The 22,115-nt window shown below is 39.4% G+C and overlaps 1 protein-coding gene across 1 annotated transcript in view; it reads left to right on the forward strand.

Annotated features, from left to right (window-relative positions):
* Positions 1-22,115, forward strand: part of CNBD1 (cyclic nucleotide binding domain containing 1) — a 500,682-nt gene that overhangs the window by 52,277 nt on the left and 426,290 nt on the right. Inside the window, exon 3 of the mRNA XM_088844600.1 lies at positions 6,638-6,745. Within this exon, the coding sequence (XP_088700726.1) occupies positions 6,638-6,745 (108 nt within the window). The remainder of the gene's footprint in view (positions 1-6,637; positions 6,746-22,115) is intronic.

Raw genomic sequence — 22,115 nt, forward strand, 5'->3', positions numbered from 1 at the left:
TGCTAAATCTTAACAATTTTGTTTATCTTAAAACGAACTCTTGGTTTCATTAATCTTTTGTTTTTGTTTTTTTTTTGAGAGTTGGTTCTCCACTTTATTTATTACCCCTCTGATCTTTAATGACAGTGTACCTTGGTGTTGGTCTGCTTGGGTTCATCTTGGGTTCATCACCCTCTACACTTCTGGTGTCTGGATATCTATTTCCTTCTTCAGGTTTTGGAAATTTCAGCCATTATTTTTTCAAATACTTTATTGATCCGCTTCTCTCATCATCTTCTGGAACTGCTATTATGAAAATGTCAGTATGCTTAACGTTATCACAGGAACCTCTTACATTTTTTTTCATAATTTTTATTTTTGCTACTCTTACTGTATGATTTCCTTTGTTTTGTCTTACAGATCACTTATGTGTTCTTCTGTATAACTTAGTCTGCTATTCATTCCTTCTAGTGTATTATTTCAGCTAGTGAATTGGGTCTTTTCTTATATTTTCTAGTTCCACATTAACATTCTGACTGAGTATATAATTTTTTTACCCTAATTAAGCTACTATTTTTATTATCAATGATTTGAATTCTTTCCTGGTAAATTGTTTATGTCTGTTTCATTTATTTTTTCAAGTGTTTTTCCTTGTTCTTTCAAATGAGGTCAGTTCCTCTGCCTTTTCATTTTTCTTGACTTTCTCTGCCCCTATGATTGTATGGGAAACAGTTACCTCTTGTGGTCTTGAAGGATTGCTATTGAATGGGGCACACCTGTACAGACTTCACATACCCAGTGCCTTGGGTAAAGGAGTTGGATTTACATGGATGCAAGTTGCGGCTTTCTTCAGGGTGTTCTATCAGCTCTGACTTTGGTAGGGGATGTGATGGGGACAGAGGCGCCTGAGATGCAGGGGGTTATGAGGTGGGATCCCCTGCTTCTCAGTCACCATCATCATCCAATGGGAATGCGATCTGATCTCAAGTTTCCGGAGCAGGAGCCTTGTGGTTCAGGCCCCAGATGGCTCTGTTGCCTTCAAGTGTGTTGTTTCACCCTCTCCCTTTCACCGGACCTCTAGTCCCAGAGGAGGTCATGTTGAAGCAACGGGGACTCGTGCTGGCCTCAAGCAGAGCTCCAAGGTGTCTCTGATGCGCTACTATCCAGACACTTGCAATTGCTCCTCTTGCTGCACTTAGATGTAGCTTTCAGTTCAAGGCCCCTTTGTCCCTCACAGGTAATCACTGCCCCAGCCTCCACTCCCACTCTGCTATGGAGCTATCCCACAAGTAGAGGAGAGCCCATGTAAGCTCTCAGTATACACTGGTGGGTAAGGCGTGAGCTGCTGTCAGAGATCTAGGCTGCGTCTGATGCACTGCTTTAGTAAGTGCAAACAGGGGTCACTGCCACCCCACCCAGACTCTTCCTGGTACCCTGTGGCCTCTGCCTCCCATATTCACTTCTTCCCCTGCCCTTGGCCTCCCCAGGTCCTGTGCCACACTGTGTCACTGATGGAGGAAGAATGCGTGTTTGCTTGGCTAGGAATGAGACGCAAGCCAGGGTGTAACCATGGGGTTAGGTTTGGGTTAGAGTTGGCCAACTGGCTTTTCTGCATGAATGGAGTCCAGGTTTTCCACAGCCCACCTTTTAGCTTCAGCAGTCCTCCAGTGAGCCAAGGAGGCTCCTGTTTCCCATGGAGGACCTCTGGGCTGAGATACCCACACCCAGAGTGGGTGTCTCCCTTGTTGTCTCCCTTTTCCTCTGAGTCCTTTCCTGGGGCACAGTCTGACCTAATCGTTTTCCTTCCCTTTCCACCTGATTATGTGTGCATATTTCTTACAGCCTTGGTTGAACAGGGTTCCTTCTGCCAGCTTCTAGTTAGTTTTCAGTGAGGATTGTTCTTCATATACATATATTTTGTGTATGATTCTTTATTTTTAATTAATTTATTTATTTAAGGATAATTGCTTTACATAATTTTGCTGTTTTCAGTCAAACCTCAACATGAATCAGCCATAGGTATACATATTTCCCCTCCATTTTGAACTTCCCTCCCATCTCCCTCCCCATCCCACCCCTCTAAGTTGATCCAGAGCCCCGTTTGAGTTTCCTGAGTCAAAAAGCAAATTCCTTTTGGCCATCTATTTTACATACGGTAAGGCAAGTTTCCACATTACTCTTTCCATACATCTCACCCTCTCCTCCCCTTTCCCACGTCCGTAGTCTGTTTGTGCTCTATGTTTGTTTATCCATTCAGTTCAGTTCAGTTCAGTTCAGTCCCTCAGTCGTGTCCGACTCTTTGAGACCCCATGAACCACAGCACGCCAGGCCTCCCTGTCCATCACCAAAGCCGGAGTTCACTCAAACTCATGTCCATCGAGTCGGTGTTGCCATCTAGCCATCTCATTCTCTGTCGTCCCCTTCTCCTCCTGCCCCCAATCCCTCCCAGCATCAGACTTTTTTTCCATTGAGTCAACTCTTTGCATGAGGTGGCCAAAGTATTAGAGTTTCAGCTTTAGCATCAGTCCTTCCAATGAACACCCAGGACTGATCTCCTTTAGAATGGACTGGTTGGATCTCCTTGCAGTCCAAGGGACTCTCAAGAGTCTTCTCCAACACCACAGTTCAAAAGCATCAATTCTTCGGCGATCAGCTTTCTTCACAGTCCAACTCTCACATCCATACGTGACCACGGGAAAAACCATAGCCTTGACTAGACGGACCTTTGTTGGCAAAGTAATGTCTCTGCTTTTTAATATGCTATCTAAGCTGGTCATAACTTTCCTTCCAAGGAGTCAGTCAGTCAGTCAGTCAGTTCAGTCACTCAGTCCTGTCCGACTCTCCGCGACCCCATGAATCACAACACGCCAGGCCTCCCTGTCTATCACCAACTCCCGGAGTTCACTCAAACTCATGTCCATAGAGTTGGTGATGCCATCCAGCCATCTCATTCTCTGTCGTCCCCTTCTCCTCCCGCCCCCAACCTTTCCCAGCATCAGAGTCTTTTCCAGTGAGTCAACTCATCGCATGAGGTGGCCAAAGTATTGGAGTGAGGAAGCGTCTTTTAACTTCATGGCTGCAATCAGCATCTGCAGTGATTTTGGAGCCCCCAAAAATAAAGTCTGACACTGTTTCCACTGTTTCCCCATCTATTTCCCATGAAGTGATGGGACCAGATGCCATGATCTTCATTTTCTGAATGTTGAGCTTCAAGCCAACATTTTCACTCTCCTCTTTCACTATTGCTCGCCTGTAAATAAATTCTTCAGAACCATTTTTCTAGATTCCGTATATGTGAGTTAGAATATGATATTTATCTTTCTCTATCTGACTCATTTCACTCTGCATAATAAGTTCTAGGTTCATCCACCTCCTCAGAACTGACTCCAGTGAATTCCTTTTTATGGATGAATAATATTCCATTGTGTGTATGTGCCACAACTTCTTTATCCATTCATCTGTTGATGGACATGCTCCATGTTCTAGCTATTGTAAATAGTCCTGCAATGAACAATGGGATACATGAGAATTTTTCAACCCTGGTTTCCTCAGGGTGTATGCCTAGGAGTGGGATTGCTGGGTCATATGGTGGCTTTATTCCTAGTTTTTTAAGGAATCTCCATACCATCTTTCATAGTGGCTGTATCAATTTGCATTCCCACCAACAATGCAAGAGCGTTCCCTCTTCCGTACTCTCCAGGATTTATTATTTGTAGACTTTTTGATGATGGCCATTCTGACGGGTGTGAGGTGGTACCTCACTGTGGTTTTGATTTGCGTTTCTCTAATAATGAGCGATGCTGAGCATCTTTTCATGTGTTTCATATACATATATTTTTGGTGTGTTTGAGTGGGGGAGATAAGCTGCATATCCTCTTACTCCACAATCTTGATTGATCTCCTAAAGCTGTAGGTTTTCTCATGTATCTTTTCTTTATCTTCTTGAAGTAGTTGGAGTTTTTTCCTTGTAGGTGAATTTCCTTGCAGATTAACTTCAGTGAAAAGACAAATTTTATTCATAGGCAGTGTTTACTCACACCCTGGGAAAATATAAGTATCTTCTGGACAGTGCTCAAATTGTTATTTGGATCCATGGTCTACTCTCCAACCCTACTATAGTTCTAAATCTTTCTTTGTCCTTGGGTTTCTAATTATATTTATTTCATGTTTCTTCAAATCTACTTCTCTTATCCACATTCACATGCCTTCATGTACAAATTTCACACGGTTTTAAACAAAAATGCATTCTGACTAAACACATAGGATCGTATGATTTTTTTTCAACAAGAAACTCAAAAATAGGAGTAGACTGAATTTTGTGATATGGAACATCCATCAGAGCATTATTTGGCACTTAGGGCCTCATTCTGAAAACTTACTCTAGCATTTAACGCTTCCATTTTAACCTTTCACATCTTTCACTTCTTGGGAACTTTACTTTGGAGACACAAATGATAAACACCAGTTACATGTAAACCAGCCACCACACTTTGAAAACTCTCAAGGGTTACATGAAGCAAACATCTTAGTCATACATAGAAAAGAACAAAAGTGAATGTCTTAGCACTTTGATATAAATTTCTTAGCCACTCCAAAGATGATTTATCTAAATTACCAATTGGAATAAGGTTCCAAGTCCTGGAACACTGGCTCCATGTAAAATAATAAAAAGATTATGATTTTGTGCTCTTTGGCCCTCAGTTTTGTAGTCTAGAAAATGTAGATGACAGTAGAAGTATTAGTTAATAAAATTGTATAAGAATTAAATGATCGGATACATGCAAACTGCCTAGAATAATGCCTTGACACATAGTAAGAACTGACATGTTTATTATTTAGGAGGGAAGCATATCCAAAAGTTTAAGAGAATGGTTTTTTTTTTATGAAATAAAGTATGCTTTATTTTTCCTTTAATATCTTGAATTTCTGAGCAGAATTATAGCACTTACTCTACAAGTTGTTTAGCAAATATTCATTACAATGAAATATAATGACTGCAGTTGTCATAATTGAATAGAGTTGTTATTCTTTTTAAATACTGTGGACTTATTTTGGAAGAGTCAGGATGTAAAGCCAGAGTTTCTCCAGGAAATCAAATTTTAATTCAAAATTATCCTTGGAAATCTTTTATCAAAAAACCAATGTAGAAATAAATCATAATCATGCCAATGTATGTCTACTCTTCCTCAATCCTCTCAGACCCACTAGAAGTCAATTTAGTTATCATATGTACCCTTTATCCTCTATTTCCTAGTTAAATGAGTTAGGCAAATTACTTTTGTACAAATTACTTTTGTAGTATATGTGTAAGTGGGGATTAAAGAATACCAATCTTTTCAGGTTATATAAATATAGAATCAGAGGAAAATAATGTAAAGACCTTAGCAAAATGTTTGTCATATAACAAATAACAGATATATAACAGTTAGATCTTTAAAACAGTTGATTGCAAAATGTATGTTCCAGATAGAAAAAAAAAAGAAAGATCTTAGGAAATTTTCCAATGGTTTCAGTGATTGGAGTTTAGAGAAACAGTAGATTCTTGGTCAGTGTATCTCTACAGTGTCTGAGTAGGGATGAAAATTTCTAATGTCATGTAAATCACACACTGCATTTTTGAATCAGTTAAATTAAATTAAATAGGATTCTTAAGGTATATACTCTGTTTTGTGTAAAGAATTAACATGGTATTTCATGAACTCAGGCCAAGAGAAAAAAGATGCTGTAAGTATTCCAAAGTGTGGTGTTATTATTTGCATTGACAATGAAACAAGGAAATCTCGAAGACTTTTATATTCAATGTCATAAGGGAAATATTGACTAAGGCGTTTGTCAATGTTCAGTTTTGAGTATGATTATTTTTGATAATTGTTGATACAAGCTGTCAAGATGAACACTCAGCATTCTAAAAATCTGACCAAATTTTCATGATGTTATCAGTTAAAAATTGAATGAAGCAGACTTTTCAGAAACAAGTGTCATTACCTAAAACTGACAATTTGCTATATTTCATTAGATCTTGTTACTCACATTTTAAAATATTTTCACTGGATTGAAACCTGATTGTAAGTAGGAATCACCTGGAGGTTAATATTTAAAACAGAGAAGACTACCCAGACTCTACCTTTGGAGATCTTGCTTCATTAGGAAAAGGATCAGAAATCCATACTTAAAAAACACCTCAGATGATTCCAGTCGTTTGGATTTCAGAAATCCTGAAATATTGCTTGAAAACATCTTTATTCCGATCCTAAAACAACAGCACATGAGATTTTCATAAATAATTGCAAAGATTCAGATAACTATACTTTGAAAAATGTGTATGAATCATCTTGGGGGAATTTTAATTATGTGGTATATTTTACAAGCACTTTAATCAATTACAGAAATAAAAATTTTAAGAAGACTCAGCTAAAAATTAATTTTTTGACAATTAGCATTACCCTAAATTTGATATTCTAAAAATATTTCTCAGTGAAGCACACTACAATTTTTATAGTGGATATTTTTTAAGCATAAAATGTTTATGCTTCATATTTTTGTCATTTGCTTTTTTAGACTAAATAGTATAGAATTAAGCTGTATATATTGAGTTTAAAATCTTTCCTTCAGACGTCTTATGGCACTTATAATAATTTCTCTCTCTCTCTCTTTTAAGCCGAACCAATATTCTATCAGCGCACAATGTGTTTATGAAGCAATATCCTAAAATATTCTTGCAGAAAAAAGTCAGACTGCCTAAACTTTTCAAAGAGGAAGAGAAAAGGTAATGATGTCCTCCTTTGAAAGCAAGCCTTTGTGTGTGTGGATGTGTGCGCGTGTGTGCAGATGCGTGTGAGTGCACGGAAGAACAAGCGGAACTCAAATAGTGAGTGTTTGACCCCTTCCCAGTACCCATGTTAGAGGTCAGCCAAGGCCGTGGGTATGGTAAGGAAGGCTGGTTCCTACAATAATTCCGCAGGGATTTTAATTAGTTATATGATGACTGGGACTAATAAATATGTGCAGCTCCTTGAATTTTTTCATTAAACAACTATCCCTATATAGTAATCTTAATAAGATAAAATACTATTAGGAGTGAGAATATAGTAAATGATACAGAGAGAACTAAATAAATTATAATTTGTGAGAGAATATTTCATATAACTTAAGAATAATCTAGATGTTTTTGGTTCATTTTCTAAAAATTACATACTACTAAAATTATTCAAGATGATATAAATAAAAAGTAATTATGGTATGAATAAAAGAGTTGTAAAAATAACTCTTCAAAAGTATTTTTGAAGCCAAAAAGGAACAAAAGCAAAAATTAAAAACTCAGTCTCAGTGATATGACTAGATGTTCTTTTTAAGAAAAGGTACTTTCTATGCAATTTAATATTTTTGGAGTATAGAAAATGAATATGGGTTGTGTATTTGCCAAGACTGTATAATAAGATTTCACAAGAATAGCATAAACAAGAAATATCAGTTTTTAGTTAACGACTATAAGGCATACATGGGCTTCCCTGGTAGCTCAGCTGGTAAAGAATCTGCCTGCAATGCAGGAGACCCCAGTTCAATTCCTGGGTTGGGAAGATCCCCTGGAGGAGGGATAGGCTACCCACTCCAGTATTCTTGGGCTTCCCTTGTGGCTCAGCTGCTAAAGAATCTGCCTGCGGTGCAGGAGACCCGGGTTTGATTCCTGGGTCGGGAAGATCCCCTGGAGGAGGGAAAGGCTACCAACTCCATATTCCTGGGCTTCCTTGCTGACTCAGGTGGTGAATAATCCACATGCAACACGGGAGAGCTGGGTTCTAAGCACAGCACACACGGGCAGAGAAATAGTGCTAGCTGCTCAGTGGTGTCCGACTCTTCGCAACTCCATGAACTGTAGACCGCTAGGCTCCTCTGTCTATGGGGATTCTCTAGGCAAGAATACTGGAGTGGGTTGCCATCCCGTTCTCCAGGGTATCTTCCACACCCAGGCATTGAATCCAGGTCTCCTGCATTGCAAGCAGCTTCTTTACTACTTGAGCCACCAGAGAAGTCCACATATAGGCATACATAAAAAATAAAATGTTAGCAATAGTGTATTAGCATATTGGTACACTACAGTTAAGTTGACTTCATTTCATGAGTACAAAGAAGGTTCGTTAGAAAAGCTGTTATTAAAATTTTATAATATTAGCAGCTCAAAGAGAAACTATATGATGATATCTACAGATGATGAAAAGGCATTTGATATAATTCAGTATCCATATCTCATAGTAAAAGCAAAATCAGGCAAATAAAAAATGTGTAATAAATACAATCATGTGACTGTTAAGAAATACAAAATGTTTCTCTGTTTTTTGGTTATGAAAAACCATCTGCTCTGAAGTAACAATAAAATATCTTAAAATGGAATTAAAATAAATTACATAATATATATTAAGAAATTATAAATCTCCTCTACACTTAGCTTACACTGGTCCCTCATGTAATGTGATAAACTCATATATGCCCAGTTGATGGAAAGAGAGCTGCAGTTAATTCACAGGACATTTGGCAGGATAGAATCATTGAGGAAACAAGAATCTTGGTAGACACTAACTTCCTGCACTATTAAATTATTCATCAATAACCTTTACCTGTTATCATTGTCATATGCAACACTTTGTAAGTCATTCAATTCAAATGTCCTGTGACAGATACAATAGTCAGACTGAGGGATGACACGTCCTCTGCTGCGGCAGCTGGTGAGAATACTGATGCCAGGGCGTTTGCTAAGCAGTGAAGGAAGACAGTCATGGGCGAGAAGAGAAGAAATGCTTCATATAACCATGAAAATGACTTGGAGCAGTGCTGCCCTAATGAGGATAAATGGACACATGGCAGAGACATAGGGAAACCTTTCTACATGAGCGAAATGTGAGTGCAGGCCCAGAGGGAGACAAAGCGCTGTTTGGAGCTGTGACCATTATCTAAACATTTTTTTTTTTTTTTTGGTGGATCATCTAGACAGAAGGTAAGCTTTTGGTATATTCACAGACATGGGAAATCAAATAGACACATTAAAAAAAAAACACTAAGTTTTGATTCAGAAGACTTGGACTTGCATTGTTATTCCACCCAATAGCAGCAATGTGTCTTTGGAATTGTCTCTGAACATTGACTGCACTGCAGATTTTTTTTTACTCAGAAAAAGAGTAATATTATCCTACTCAGACTTACACATTGAAAGAGTGTTTTAATTGAAAAACATATTACTGAGCTTCCCTGGTGACTCAGATGGTAAAGAATCTACCTGCAATGTGGGAGACTTGGGCTTGACCCCTGGGTTGAGAAGATCCTTTGGAGAAGGAAATGGATACCCAGTACAGTATTCTTTGTCTGGAGAATTCCCTGGACAGAGGAGTCTGACAGGCTACAATCCATGGGATCACTGATTATTACTGTGGACTGCAGATTTAAACAATAATCACCTCCACAACAAATTAATAAAATTTCACAGCATTGCTTGCTTCAAAGATTTTTAAATAACAAGAAATATATAGACTTTAATCAACGAATTTTTGCATTAGCTTATATCCAAGGAAAAAAAAGTTTAAGATAATGATAGTAACAGAAGAAATGAAATGCATCCAGAGAACTGTAGAAATCTATGTTAAAGATACATTTATAAAACATGTACGTTTTTAGGAGGATGGGAATTCAAATATTTGCAAGGAGGCCTGCATCCCTGTTAATGTCTTTCTTGACTTTTATAAAAATTTGTGTTTGATGTTACATATACTTTAGGGGGACATATGTAATAAAGATAATATTTTATATTATCTTTTGGTATTAATATATTCTCTTATTAGTATGATTTCTACACTCCATGCATCATCCTGGTTTCAGAGAAAAGAGAAGGGCAAATACTGTGTTGAGAAGGAGAAAGTTATAAAATGCAGGAAAAGTAGTGATATGGAAACAGGAGGTTAGCTAAGCTTGAAAAGTGTTGATCTCCATTCACTCCCACTGGAGTTAAAAATGAAACAGGGCAAAGGCTAACAGGTTTGCCAAGAGAACCCACTGGTCAGAGCAAACACCCTCTTCCAACAACACAAGAGAAGACTCTACACACGGACATCACCAGACGGTCCATACCGAAATCAGACTGATTATGTTCTTTGCAGCTGAAAATGGAGAAGCTCTGTTCAGTTAGCAAAAACAAGACCAGGAGCTGACTGTTGCTCAGACCATGAACTCCTTATTGCCAAATTCAGACTTAAATTGAAGAAAGTAAGGAAAACCACTAGACCATTTACGTTATGACCTAAATCAAATCCGTTACATTTATACAGTGGAAGTGAGAAATAGATTTAAGGGACTAGATCTGATATACAGATTGTCTGAAGAACTGTGGACAGAGGTTCATGACATTGTACAGGAGGTGGTGATCAAACTATCCCCAAGGGGAAAAAAAATGCAAAAAGGCAAAATGGTTGTCTCAGGAGGCCTAACAAATAATTGAGAAAAGAAGAGAAACAAAAGGCAAAGGAGAAAAGGAAAGATATAACATCTGAATGCAGAGTTCCAAAGAAAAGCAAGGGGAGGTAAGAAGACCTTCCTAAGTGATCAATGCAAAGAAATAAAGGAAAAAAATAGAATGGGAAAGACCAGAGATCTCGTCAAGAAAATTGGAGATACCAAGGGAACATCTCATGCAAAGATGGGCTCAATAAAGGGCAGAAATGGTAGGGACCTCACAGAAGCAGAAGATATTAAGAAGAGGTGGCAAGAATACACAGAAGAACTGTACAAAAAAGATCTTCATGACCCAGATAATCTGATGGTGTGATCACCCACCTAGAGCCAGACATCCTGGAGTTCAAAGTCAAGTTGGCGTTAGGAAGCATCACTATGAACAAAGTTACTGGGGGTGATGGAATTCCTGTTGAGTTATTTCAAATCCTGAAAGATGATACTACGAAAGTGCTGCACTCAATATGCCAGCAAATTTGGAAACTCAGCAGTGGCTACAGGACTGGAAAAGGTCAATTTTCATTCCAATCCCAAAGAAAGGCAATGCCAAAGAATGCTCAAACTACCGCACAATTGCACTCATCTCACATGCTAGCAATGTAATGCTCAAATCCAAGTTAAGCTTCAACAGTACATGAACCAAGAACTTCAAGATGTTCAAGCCGAATTTAGAAAAGGCAGAGGAACCAGAGATCAAGTTGCTAACATCCATTGGATCGTAAAAAAGGAAGAGAATTCCAGATGTTTTTCTGGAATTTCTATTTCACTGACTATACTAAAGCCATCTGTGGAAAATTCTTAAAGAGATGGGAATAACAGACCACTTTATCTGCCTCTTGAGAAACTTGTAGGCAGGTCAAGAAGTAACAGTTAGAACCAGACATGAAAAAACAGACTGGTTCCAAATTGGGAAAAGAGTAGGTAAAGGCTGTAATTGTCACCCTTCTTATTAAACTTATATGCAGAGTACATTATGTGAAAAGTCAGGTGGATGAATCATAAGCTGGAATCAAGTTTTCTGGAAGAAATATCAACAACCTCAGATATACAGATGATACTACTTTAATGGCAGAAAGTGAAGAGGAACTGAAGAGCCTCTTGAAAGAGAAGAGTGAAAAATCTGGCTTAAAACTCAACATTCAAAAAACTAAGATCATGTCATCCAGTTTCATTCAGTTCAGTTCCGTCCAGTCGCTCAGTTGTGTCCGACTCTCCACGACCCCATGAACCACAGCACGCCAGGCCTCCCTGTCCATCACCAACTCCCGGAGTTCACTCAAACTCATGTCCATCGAGTCGGTGATGCCATCCAGCCATCTTATTCTCTGTTGTCCCCTTCTCCTTCTGCCCCCCACCTTTCCCAGCATCAGACTCTTTTCCAGTGAGTCAACTCATCGCATGAGGTGGCCAAAGGATTGCAGTTTCAGCTTTAGCATCAGTCCTTCCAATGAACACCCAGGACTGATCTCCTTTAGAATGGACTGGTTGGATCTCCTTGCAGTCCAGGGGACTCTCAAGAGTCTTCTCCAGCACCACAGTTCAAAAGCATCAATTCTTCGGCGATCAGCTTTCTTCACAGTCCAACTCTCACATCCATACATGACCACGGGAAAAATCATAGCCTTGACTAGATGGACCTTTGTTGGCAAAGTAATGTCTCTGCTTTTTAATATGCTATCTAGGTTGGTCATAATTTTCCTTCCAGTCTCATTACTTCATGGCAAATAGATGGGGAAACAGGGAAAACATGGCAGACTTTATTGGGCTCCAAAATCACTGCTGATGGTGACTGGATCCATGAAATTAAAAGATACTTGCTCCTTGGAAGAAAGGCTATGACAAACCCAGACAGCATATTAAAAAACAGAGACAATACTTTGCCAACAAAGGTCCACATAGTAAAAGTGATGGTTTTTCCAGTATTAATTTATGGATGTGAGATTTGGACCATAAGAAGGCTTGAGTGTTGAAGAAATGTTGCATGGAACTGTGGTGTTGGAGAAGACTCTTCAGAGTCCCTTGGACTGCAAGGAGTTCCAACCAGTCCATCCTAAAGGAGATCAGTCATGTATATTCATTGGAAAGACTGATGTTGAAGCTGAAACTCCAATACCTTGGTCACCTGATGCGAAGAGCTGACTCATTAGAAAAGACACTGATGCTGGGAAAGATTGAAGGCAGGAGGAGTAGGGGTCGACAGAGGATGAGATGGTTGGATGGCATCACCGATTCAATGGACATGGGTTTGAGTAAACTCCAGGAGTTGGTGATGGGCAGGGAAGCCTGGTGTGTTGTAGTCCTTGGAGCTGCAGAGTCAGACATGTCTGAGCGACTGAAAAACAAATCCTTGATATGAATCTTCCTACGGGAATTTGAGTGCTATGAAAACATGCAGATACTGTCAAAGAGGCTGTGCCCTCCAGCTTATTCAGGGCACTGATAAACAACTCAGACTGTGCATTAGAACCATTGGGAAATGTTTCACAAAGTACTGGTGCAAGGTCTCTTTCCATCACAGACTATTTAAATTGGAATCCCATCACTCTGCCAACAAAGATCCATCTATTCAAAGCTATGGTTTCTCCAGTAGTCATGTATGGATGTGAGAGTTGGACTATAAAGAAAGCTGAGCGCTGGAGAAGTGATGCTTTTGAACTGTGGTGTTGGAGAAGACTCTTGAGAGTCCCTTGGACTGAAAGGAGATCCAACCAGTCCATCCAAAAGGAGATCAGTCCTGAATAGTCATTGGAAGGACTGATGCTGAAGCTGAAACTCCAATACTTTGGCCACCTCATGCAAAGAACTGACTCATTTGAAAAGACCCTGATGCTGGGAAAGCTTGAAGGTTGGAGGAGAAGGGGACAACAGAGGATGAGATGGTTGGATGGGATCATCAACTCAATGGACATGAGTTTGAGCAAGCTCTGGGTGTTAGTGATGGACAGGGAGGACTGGCGTGCTGCAGTCCATGGGGTCACAAAGAGTCGGACATTACTGAGTGACTGAACTGACTGAATTGAACTTGGGACCAAAGCCTAAGTATTTAAACAAATATTCCTAGATTACTTTTGAAAATTGTTGTTACAGTAAGACCTAACTTGGGCTTCATTCAACATGAAGTGAGAATAATGCTACAACATTTCTGTGAATGAACATGCCAAGTGATAACGAAAAGCTAAGGCTCTTGGTTCCACTTGGCTTGCGTCTAGCATGTCCAAGGTCCAGAAATGACCACAAACAGTGTATCAATGAGATGCTAAGAGCACTGAAGGACTGTCGGGGAGAGCGGGGAGCACATGTTGCTGAGACAGAAATCTGGATGATCCAGGTGAGAGGCAGCCAGCAAGAATGAATGATGGTCCAGAAGTTGCAATCTTTCCTCAATAGATGCTGGTCTAGGGGCCTGCGTAGACCTGCAGTCACCATGCTACGGGAATGTAATGATGATCAGCTCGCAGTTCACAGGAAGAGAAGCTTCTTCTCACACTATGGTCATATTGGCAACCCTAACCTCGCCCAACATATACTCAAACCAAGTTCTGAAAGGAAATGGAATAGACCGAAAATAGACATGACTGAGTCTTCATTTACTTAACAAAAACCAGATTATTTCACCCTAAATGTTTCAAATTAATGGGACAGATACCATGTGATGGTATCAGTTAGTTCAGTCACTCAGTCTTGTATGACTCTTTACGACCCCATGGACTGTAGCACGCCAGGCCTCCCTGTCCATCACCAACTCCCGGAGTTCACTCAAACTCATGTCCATCGAGTCGGTGATGCCATCCCACTGTCTCATTCTTTGTCATCCCCTTCTCCTCTCACCTTCAATGTTTCCAGCATCAGGGTCTTTTCAAATGAGTCAGTTCTTTGCATGAGGTGGCCAAAGTATTGGAGTTTCAGCTTCAGCATCAGTCCTTCCAATGAATATTCAGGACTGATCTCCTTTTGGATGGACTGGTTGGATCTCCTTTCAGTCCAAGGGACTCTCAAGAGTCTTCTCCAACACCATAGTTCAAAATCATCAATATATATACACATATGTATATATACATATACATGCATATACATATGTGTATAAATATAAGTAAATTGTCTTCTTTGTACATCATAGGGTTTAGATAAAACTCAATCCCACCAATCCACTTAGGTATTAAAATACTAAAACTGCATCCATATAAAAGAGCCAGAGGAAAATGTCCTTTTCAATGAGAAGCTACAGGGGTTCCTGTCCATATAAAATATGTTATTCTAAATATTCACATCTCAGAATGGCTGTTAAGGCACAGTTAACATGGAAACTGACATAACTTTTCTTTAGTAGAAGAGCAATTGGAAGTCTAATTAGGACATTGTAAGAGGGAAATTTCAGAGTAATGATAGCAAAAAGTAACCTCATGTGAATACATGTCTACATCGTGTATTATCAGGAATGCAAACTGAAACAACAGTAAGACACCACTATACATTTATTAGAAGATCCAAAATCCAGAATGCTGACGATGCTGAACACCAGCAAGAATTTGGAGCAACAAGGATTCTCATTTATTGCTGGTGAAAATGCAAACTGGTACCGGCAGTTTGGTGGTTTCTTACAAAACTCAGCCCACTCTTACCACAAAATTCAATGGTCACTCTTCTTGTCATTTACCCAAAGAAGCTGAAACACACAAAAGCTGGCACACAAATACTTATAGCAACTTTATTCATAATTGCCCAAACCTGGAAGCAATCAAGCTGTCCTTCAGTAGGTGAATGGCTAAACAAACTGTGCTACATCAAATAATGAAGTATTATTTAGTGTTAAAAAAGAGCCACAGAGTCATGGAAAGACTTGGAAGAAACTTAATTGCATGTTACTAAGCCAACTGTATGATAGTCTAGAAAATGCAAAACTAGGGAGATGGTAAAAAGAGTAGCAGTTGCCAGGGTTAGGGGGATGGGAGGGATGAGTAGATGGAATCAGACGATTTCAATGAAAATACTCTATATAATACTATAATGGTGGTTATATATAATTATATGCTCATCCAACCCATACAGTTGAGGGCTCAACACCGAGAGTTAGCCCAAATGTGAGCTAAGGTTTTGGCTGATGGGGATTCAATGTAGGTCCATCGATTGTAACAAAATGTGCTAGTCCTGCGGAGGATGTTGTTAATGTGGAAAAGCTGTGCATGTGTGTTGGTGGGGTATACATGGGAAATCTATATGGTTTATGCTCATTTTGTACAAGCAAATAAATACCGGTACATGTAGGAGTTATTTATTTTGTGATCCAAAAAGATGTATGGTGGAAGATTGCAGAATAAACTCTCCTTCATGGTCATTTATTATTAAAAGGTAATTATTGGGCTTCCCTGGTGGCTCAGAGGTTAAAGCGTCTGCCTCCAATGCGGGAGACCCGGGTTCGATCCCTGGGTTGGGAAGATCCCCTGGAGAAGGAAACGGTAACCCACTCCGGTATTCTTGCCTGGAGAATCCCATGGACGGAGAAGCCTGGTAGGCTACAGTCCACGGGGTCGCAAAGAGTCGGACACGACTGAGCGACGGAACGGATTGAGCATTTACAATGGTAGCATTACGTGAGAGTCAAAGAAAGTTGGCACTGCTTTCAAAGCAACTTTCAATAAACTCCAAATGTTCATCAATCTCCAGTATATTGGGAGATTGATAAGTAACCAATAAGTATAAGTATTGGTTGCTTATTAAAATGCAGATTTTGATTCAGAAGTCTAGGGTGGGGTGGAAAGCATATTTCTAATAAGCTGCCAGCTGCTGCTGCTCCTGGTCCATGGACCACAATGGAACTATTCAAATTGTTTTCTTTAAGAAAATGAAAAAATTTACAGAACTACAATTTTTTAATGGAAAAATTTAACCCCCCTTTTAAACAATACATTCATTCATTTATTGGCTTATTTTAGTTAGTTAAACTGCATTGCTGTACATGGTCTTTGGTCATAATGTACTTGTTTTATTAAATTTATAGCAAATATCATGTTGCACTTAATATGCAGAGTGTGACATATTGGAATTTCTATGGTAGATTTTTACTCAGTAAATTTTAATAAAGTGCAGCAAGTATCTGTTATCTTTAAAATTTCAATTCTAATTAAGTATAGGATCAGATAAGGAAAAAACATAAGTAGATTGCTATGTTCAGAAGGAGATTCCAAGTTTATAACTTATAACGGATTATGACAGATTTGTAATGATAAATTGCAATATTTTGTAATATCATTTTCTCTTAGCTTGTGTTATGTAACGAACAATTAAATGACTTAATTGGGAAGAAGGAAAAGATTTTGGCAGTATGCAAATGGTGTTCTCCCATCCCACCAGCCCCAGGACTCCACCAAGAGTCTTCTCCAAGGTCCCAAAGGCACCCTGACCGGAGGGGTCTGCTGGGATCCTCCTCGTGGGCTCAGAAGTCTGTGTTCTCACGCAGTTGGCCAAACGACCAATCACTCCAGAAACTTTCAACATGTGTTTTGTGCGAAATGGATGCTTTAATTTGGACTTTAGATTCTGAAAAGACTAGGATATCCCAGCTTCTTCAAGCTCAGAATTTCACTTCTAGATCTAAAAACAGTAATAAACAAGTGGCTTTGATCTGGATTGAAATGATGTGGAACTTTGTAACTTGTATATTTTCTCAAACATTTTAAGACAATAATTTGGTATAGTACATAAGCTACCTAGATGGATTATAAATTCTTTCTAAAAGCGTAAATTCAGAAAATGTTGGAAAATAGGAATATTTGGAGACAAAGCAACTGAAAACATAGGCAAGTGGATTCTAATAGATTGATTTAAAAAAATCTCTGCAAAATTGATTTTTTTGTCTGTGATTTTCAGATCTATTTTGAAAAAATCTGTTTTGTTCTCTAGCGTTGTCAAATTACGCTTGTACAAGAGCTACATCTAAGTAGTGTTTATTTCATGCTAGCTTGGATCCAGCCTCAAGACATTTAGCTATTTGGAAAATATGTATTTAACATTAGAACTTATAAAAGTATTCTTGTTGTGGTTGTAAAGCCCATATTTTCACTGAAGTTCTCATATCCATTGAATGAGATGCTCCCTGTATTTTTAAAAGTCAGAATTAGAACAGTTCTGCTTCATTTCATGCTAAATTGCTTCAGTCACGTCCAACTTTGCCACCCCATGGACCATAGCCTGCCCAGCTTCTCTATCTGTAGGATTCTCTAGGCGGGAACACTGGAGTGGATTGCAATGCCCTCCTCCAGGAGATCTTCCTGACCCAGGGATCAAACCCAAGTCTCTTATGTCTCCTGCAGTGGCAGGCAGGTTCTTTACCACTAGCATGGCATTACTGGTAAAGAACCCACCTGTTTCACTATTTTATTCTAAAAAGAAAAACAAAAAGAAAAGTAAAAATTTACACTCTTTGGAAAGAAACCTTGTGATCCCTCACAAGGTTTGTTTATTTAGTCTTATTCACTTAATATACACCAAGCAGTGACCTTGTGCTGAGCCAGGCGGGCAGGGTCTGTGTGCTTCGAAGGTGCAGGCTGGCGTCACTGAGAGGCCGTGAGTAAGAGCGATGAAAGAAATGAAACTGGTGTCAGAGATGATTACAAGTCTGGGGGCTGGTTGCACTGGAAGAGCTTATGCTAACCACAGATGCTGTCCTGGAAATCACGGCAAGCACCCCTGAGGGAAGGGGTGTTTAAGTTCAGAGATGACTTAAGGTTGGCTAAAAGAAGGCAGAGAGTCTCTGAGGCAGAGAGGCCTGAGTGTGATGTTCTTCACACTGCTGATTCTCCAAGGACTCATGCAGCTGTCCCTACTGATACTCTGCTTGCCCTGTTAAGCAGCTGAGACCACAAACCTGAAAACGGTATTCTTTAAAAATGACCCACGTTCTCTGCCACAGACTCCCAGAGGAAAATGGTGGCTGGGAGGGGTGCGGGAGGAGAAAGAAAGAAAAAAAGGAAGAAAAGAAAGGGGGAAGGGAGAGAGGGAACAGAGAAAGGAGGAAGGAAAGAGGGAGAAAGGGAAGGGAGAAAGGGGAGGAACGAAGGACCACCCTGCCAGCTCAGGAGCAGTACTTTGACCTTTCAGAGAACTCTGTGAAGGAAAGAGAGGGAACTTTATAGAAACCTAACTGGTTGCTTCAGCCATGCTCTGGGGTCATCCTTTGTGTCATCCTGATGTCATCCAGATTAAAGCCTTTAATATGACATAAATGAAATTCTGTATGGCTTTGGGCGATATTGTAGCAAAGTGATGGTGAATTGTAAAAATCGTTTATGTGTGCAGGATTTCCCTGTGTTAAAGTGGACTGATACAAGAAAGTTTCAAGTCTGAGTCTAAAGACAAACGTCATTTATGTTTATGACTACCACTGAGAAGTGATAGATTTTCCTGGAAGGGAGGACCTTTGGTTATGCTTCTTTCACAATGATTTAGATTAGAAGTATCTGAGAATAGGGGCTAAGAACTGAATTGCTTGGCCTCATAAAGGTATTCTAATTCTGAGTTGGGAAGCAAGTCTGGAGTGGGGAAAGTCAGACAAAAATGGGGTGAAAAAGAAGCAAGAGTAGCCAGGAAATAACTGAAGGGAGATGTGCACTGAAATGAGGAAAACCCCCTGACCCTGGGCAGGGAGGTGAGGGCACCTAAGAAAAGAGAGATCGATTAGTGGATTTCAGGCACCCTGTTTCATATGTGATCAGGATCAGTTCAGGCGCTCAGCTGCATCCGACTCTTGACGACCCCATGGACTGCAGCACACCAGGCCTCCCTGTCCATCGCCAACCCTCAGAGTTTACTCAAACTCATGTCCATTGAGTCAGTGATGCCACCCAACCATCTCATCCTCTGTCGTCCCCTTCTCCTCCCGCCTTCAATCTTTCCCAGCATCAGGGTCTTTTCCAATGAGTCAGTTCTTTGCATCAGGTGGCCAAAGTCATATGTGATACAAACATCTAAGATAACCCCAGCATTTGATGAACTCTGCCATATTTACAAATACTCTAAATACTTGGTTTAGTTTAGTTCTGTTGAGGAAATACAGAAAAAGTTGGTTTTACTTCTGGTTAAGCAAGGCATGGAATAAGAAGAGTATTTAAGGAAGAAGCGCAGTGGCAAAGAGAAATCAGGATATAAGTATAATCTCCTGGGAAATTGCTGGAAATTTAGGAAGAGCTTTCTACTTGCATGAATTTTCACAGGAACTTACTTTAAAAAGATAGCATATGATATTCCTTAGATGCAAAATTTAAAAGAAAATGATGCAAATGAAATTATTTACAAAACAGAAACGTACTCACAGATTTAGACAACATACTTATGGTTAGGGGAAAAGGGCGGAAGGAAGGGATAGTTAATTTCAGATTGAAATATGTACACTGCTGTATTTGAAATGGATAACCAACAAGGACCTGTATATAGCACAGTAACTCTGCTCAGTGGTATGTGGCAGGCAGCCTGGATGGAAGGGGTGTTTTTGGGGAGAATGGATATATGTAAATATATGGCTGAGTCTCTCTGCTGGGCACCTGAGCCTATTGTAACCTTGTCAATTGCTTATACTCCAATACAAAACAAAAAGTTTTTTAAAAAAAGAATTAAGTAGTGAACAACGTGGAATTATGAGTTCAGTTGAAGAGATGATGTCTCATAAATCCCGTTCATGAAAGACCATATGTAACTAAGAAGAAAAGTCACCTTTGATTTAAAGGGAGTCAGTCCTATGGTTCAAAAAGATATGGTTGAAATTTTGGACTTTCTTCCCTATTGCATAATATTGGTGGCAGGAAATTTTGCTCCCTGTCTCCAAATTGATCCTTCCATTTCCCTAAATTAGGGGTTCCACTCATTACTCAGATTAGCCCTTTGGGGTTAAGATTTATTTGAGAAGATTAGTACAAAATAAAAAGGGAAATTCTGAAAATTCACAAGCCACATTTTCTCTGCATTTGATTCTTCGAAAGTTTAAAATTAGGTTCAGCTTGTGTGACACAGTAGTTGAATAACTGGAGTAGTGTTTATCATTATTTCTTAAGAGTCAGTAATAATCGTTAATTCCTACACAGATGGCAAGTAGCGAGCATTAGGTGCTGAAACAAGACTGCCCACAGAATGTGAAGGTGAGACTGGAAACGAAGCTGGACGTCAGCCATTGAGAGGACCGCGTAGGAGCTCGACAAATAGCTAATGTTAGAAAGCTGAGCGAAAGCAAAGATCAGTTAAAATTAGATAATGTAGATTTGTAATCACCCAAGTGTGTGACCAATTCAGCAATGTTCTTTGGGCGGAAAAAGTAGGGTGATTAAATTGGAAATATGGAAATAATTCATACCTGGGAGCTGAGATAATGAACACAATGAACTCAACTTAGGCTAGATAGTCAAGAAATGTTTGCTGAGTTGAATCGTGACTGGAGGGAATTTAAGTTGTAAGTAAAGATAGCACACAATATATGATTATCATTTTCTACATGTATATGAATATATTGCTGTATTAAAAATTATCTTAGATATCCCAACTTTTTAATTTGATGCTTATTAATATCTGCAATTAATCCTTAGGAGATAAATCTGTTATAATCTTCTCTAAATAACTTTCTTGTATGTTTGTATAGCTTGTCATATAATCTGGAAAATACATTGCTGCCTTATTTTGTAGAATACATGTAAGTCCAATGTTCATTTATAAATGTGGATTTTCTATTCCTCCTTGGAAATGCAAGAGAAGACACTGAGTCTGTCAAGGACATTAATTTAATAGAAACCAGGAAAATATTGCTTACCTGTGTCTAAACTTAAAATATTCTTTCTTATTTTATAAGAGATGACAGGATTCCAATGTTGACTGTCAAGAGTTTATAATGGAATTTGCCTTCAACTCTCCTCAATTTTAACTTTGGATATATTGGCAACGTGTGGGACAAAGTCAGCACCCTTGCTCAGCACAAAACAAAGTCTGCAACTCACCAACTTTCATCCTGGGGCTGGAGACTTACCCCCTGCTATTTCCCTGTTTTGGCATTAGTGATAATTAAGCTAACATCAACAGATAGTGTAAACTTAGTGTACCTGAAATGACTGAACTAAATTTTTATAAGTCAGGATGATTTCAGTTTCCTTAAAAAATGACTGAAGAATCCTACAGCAAATGTAGAAAGAGTCCATATATTTTTCTGGCTTTAACTACTGCTTAGTAAAATTGAGGAGAAGGCAATGGCACCCCACTCCAGTTCTCTTGCCTGGAAAATCCCATGGACGGAGGAGCCTGGTAGGCTGCAGTCCATGGGGTCACTAAGAGTCGGACAGGACTGAGCAATTTCACTTTCACATTTCACTCTCAATCATTGGAGAAGGAAATGGCAACCCACTCCAGTGTTCTTGCCTTGAGAATCCCAGGGACGGCGGAGCATGGTGGGCTGCTCTCTGTGGGGTCGCACAGAGTTGGACACGACTGAAGCAACTTAGGAGCAGCAGCAGCAGCAGCAGTAAAATTTCTATGGATTTACAAAAAAGTGATGGAGAAGGTTAAAGAAGGATTTTGAGGAATGATAAAATGTTTGTAAGAGGACTTTGGCCACCTCATGCGATGAGTTGACTCACTGGAAAAGAGGCTGATGCTGGGAAGGATTGGGGGTAGGAGGA

The sequence above is a fragment of the Moschus berezovskii genome, chromosome 16 (assembly GCF_049115385.1).
Source record: "Moschus berezovskii isolate FMDL1 chromosome 16, NW_MosBer_1.0, whole genome shotgun sequence".
NCBI classification, from domain to species: Eukaryota; Metazoa; Chordata; class Mammalia; order Artiodactyla; family Moschidae; genus Moschus; species Moschus berezovskii.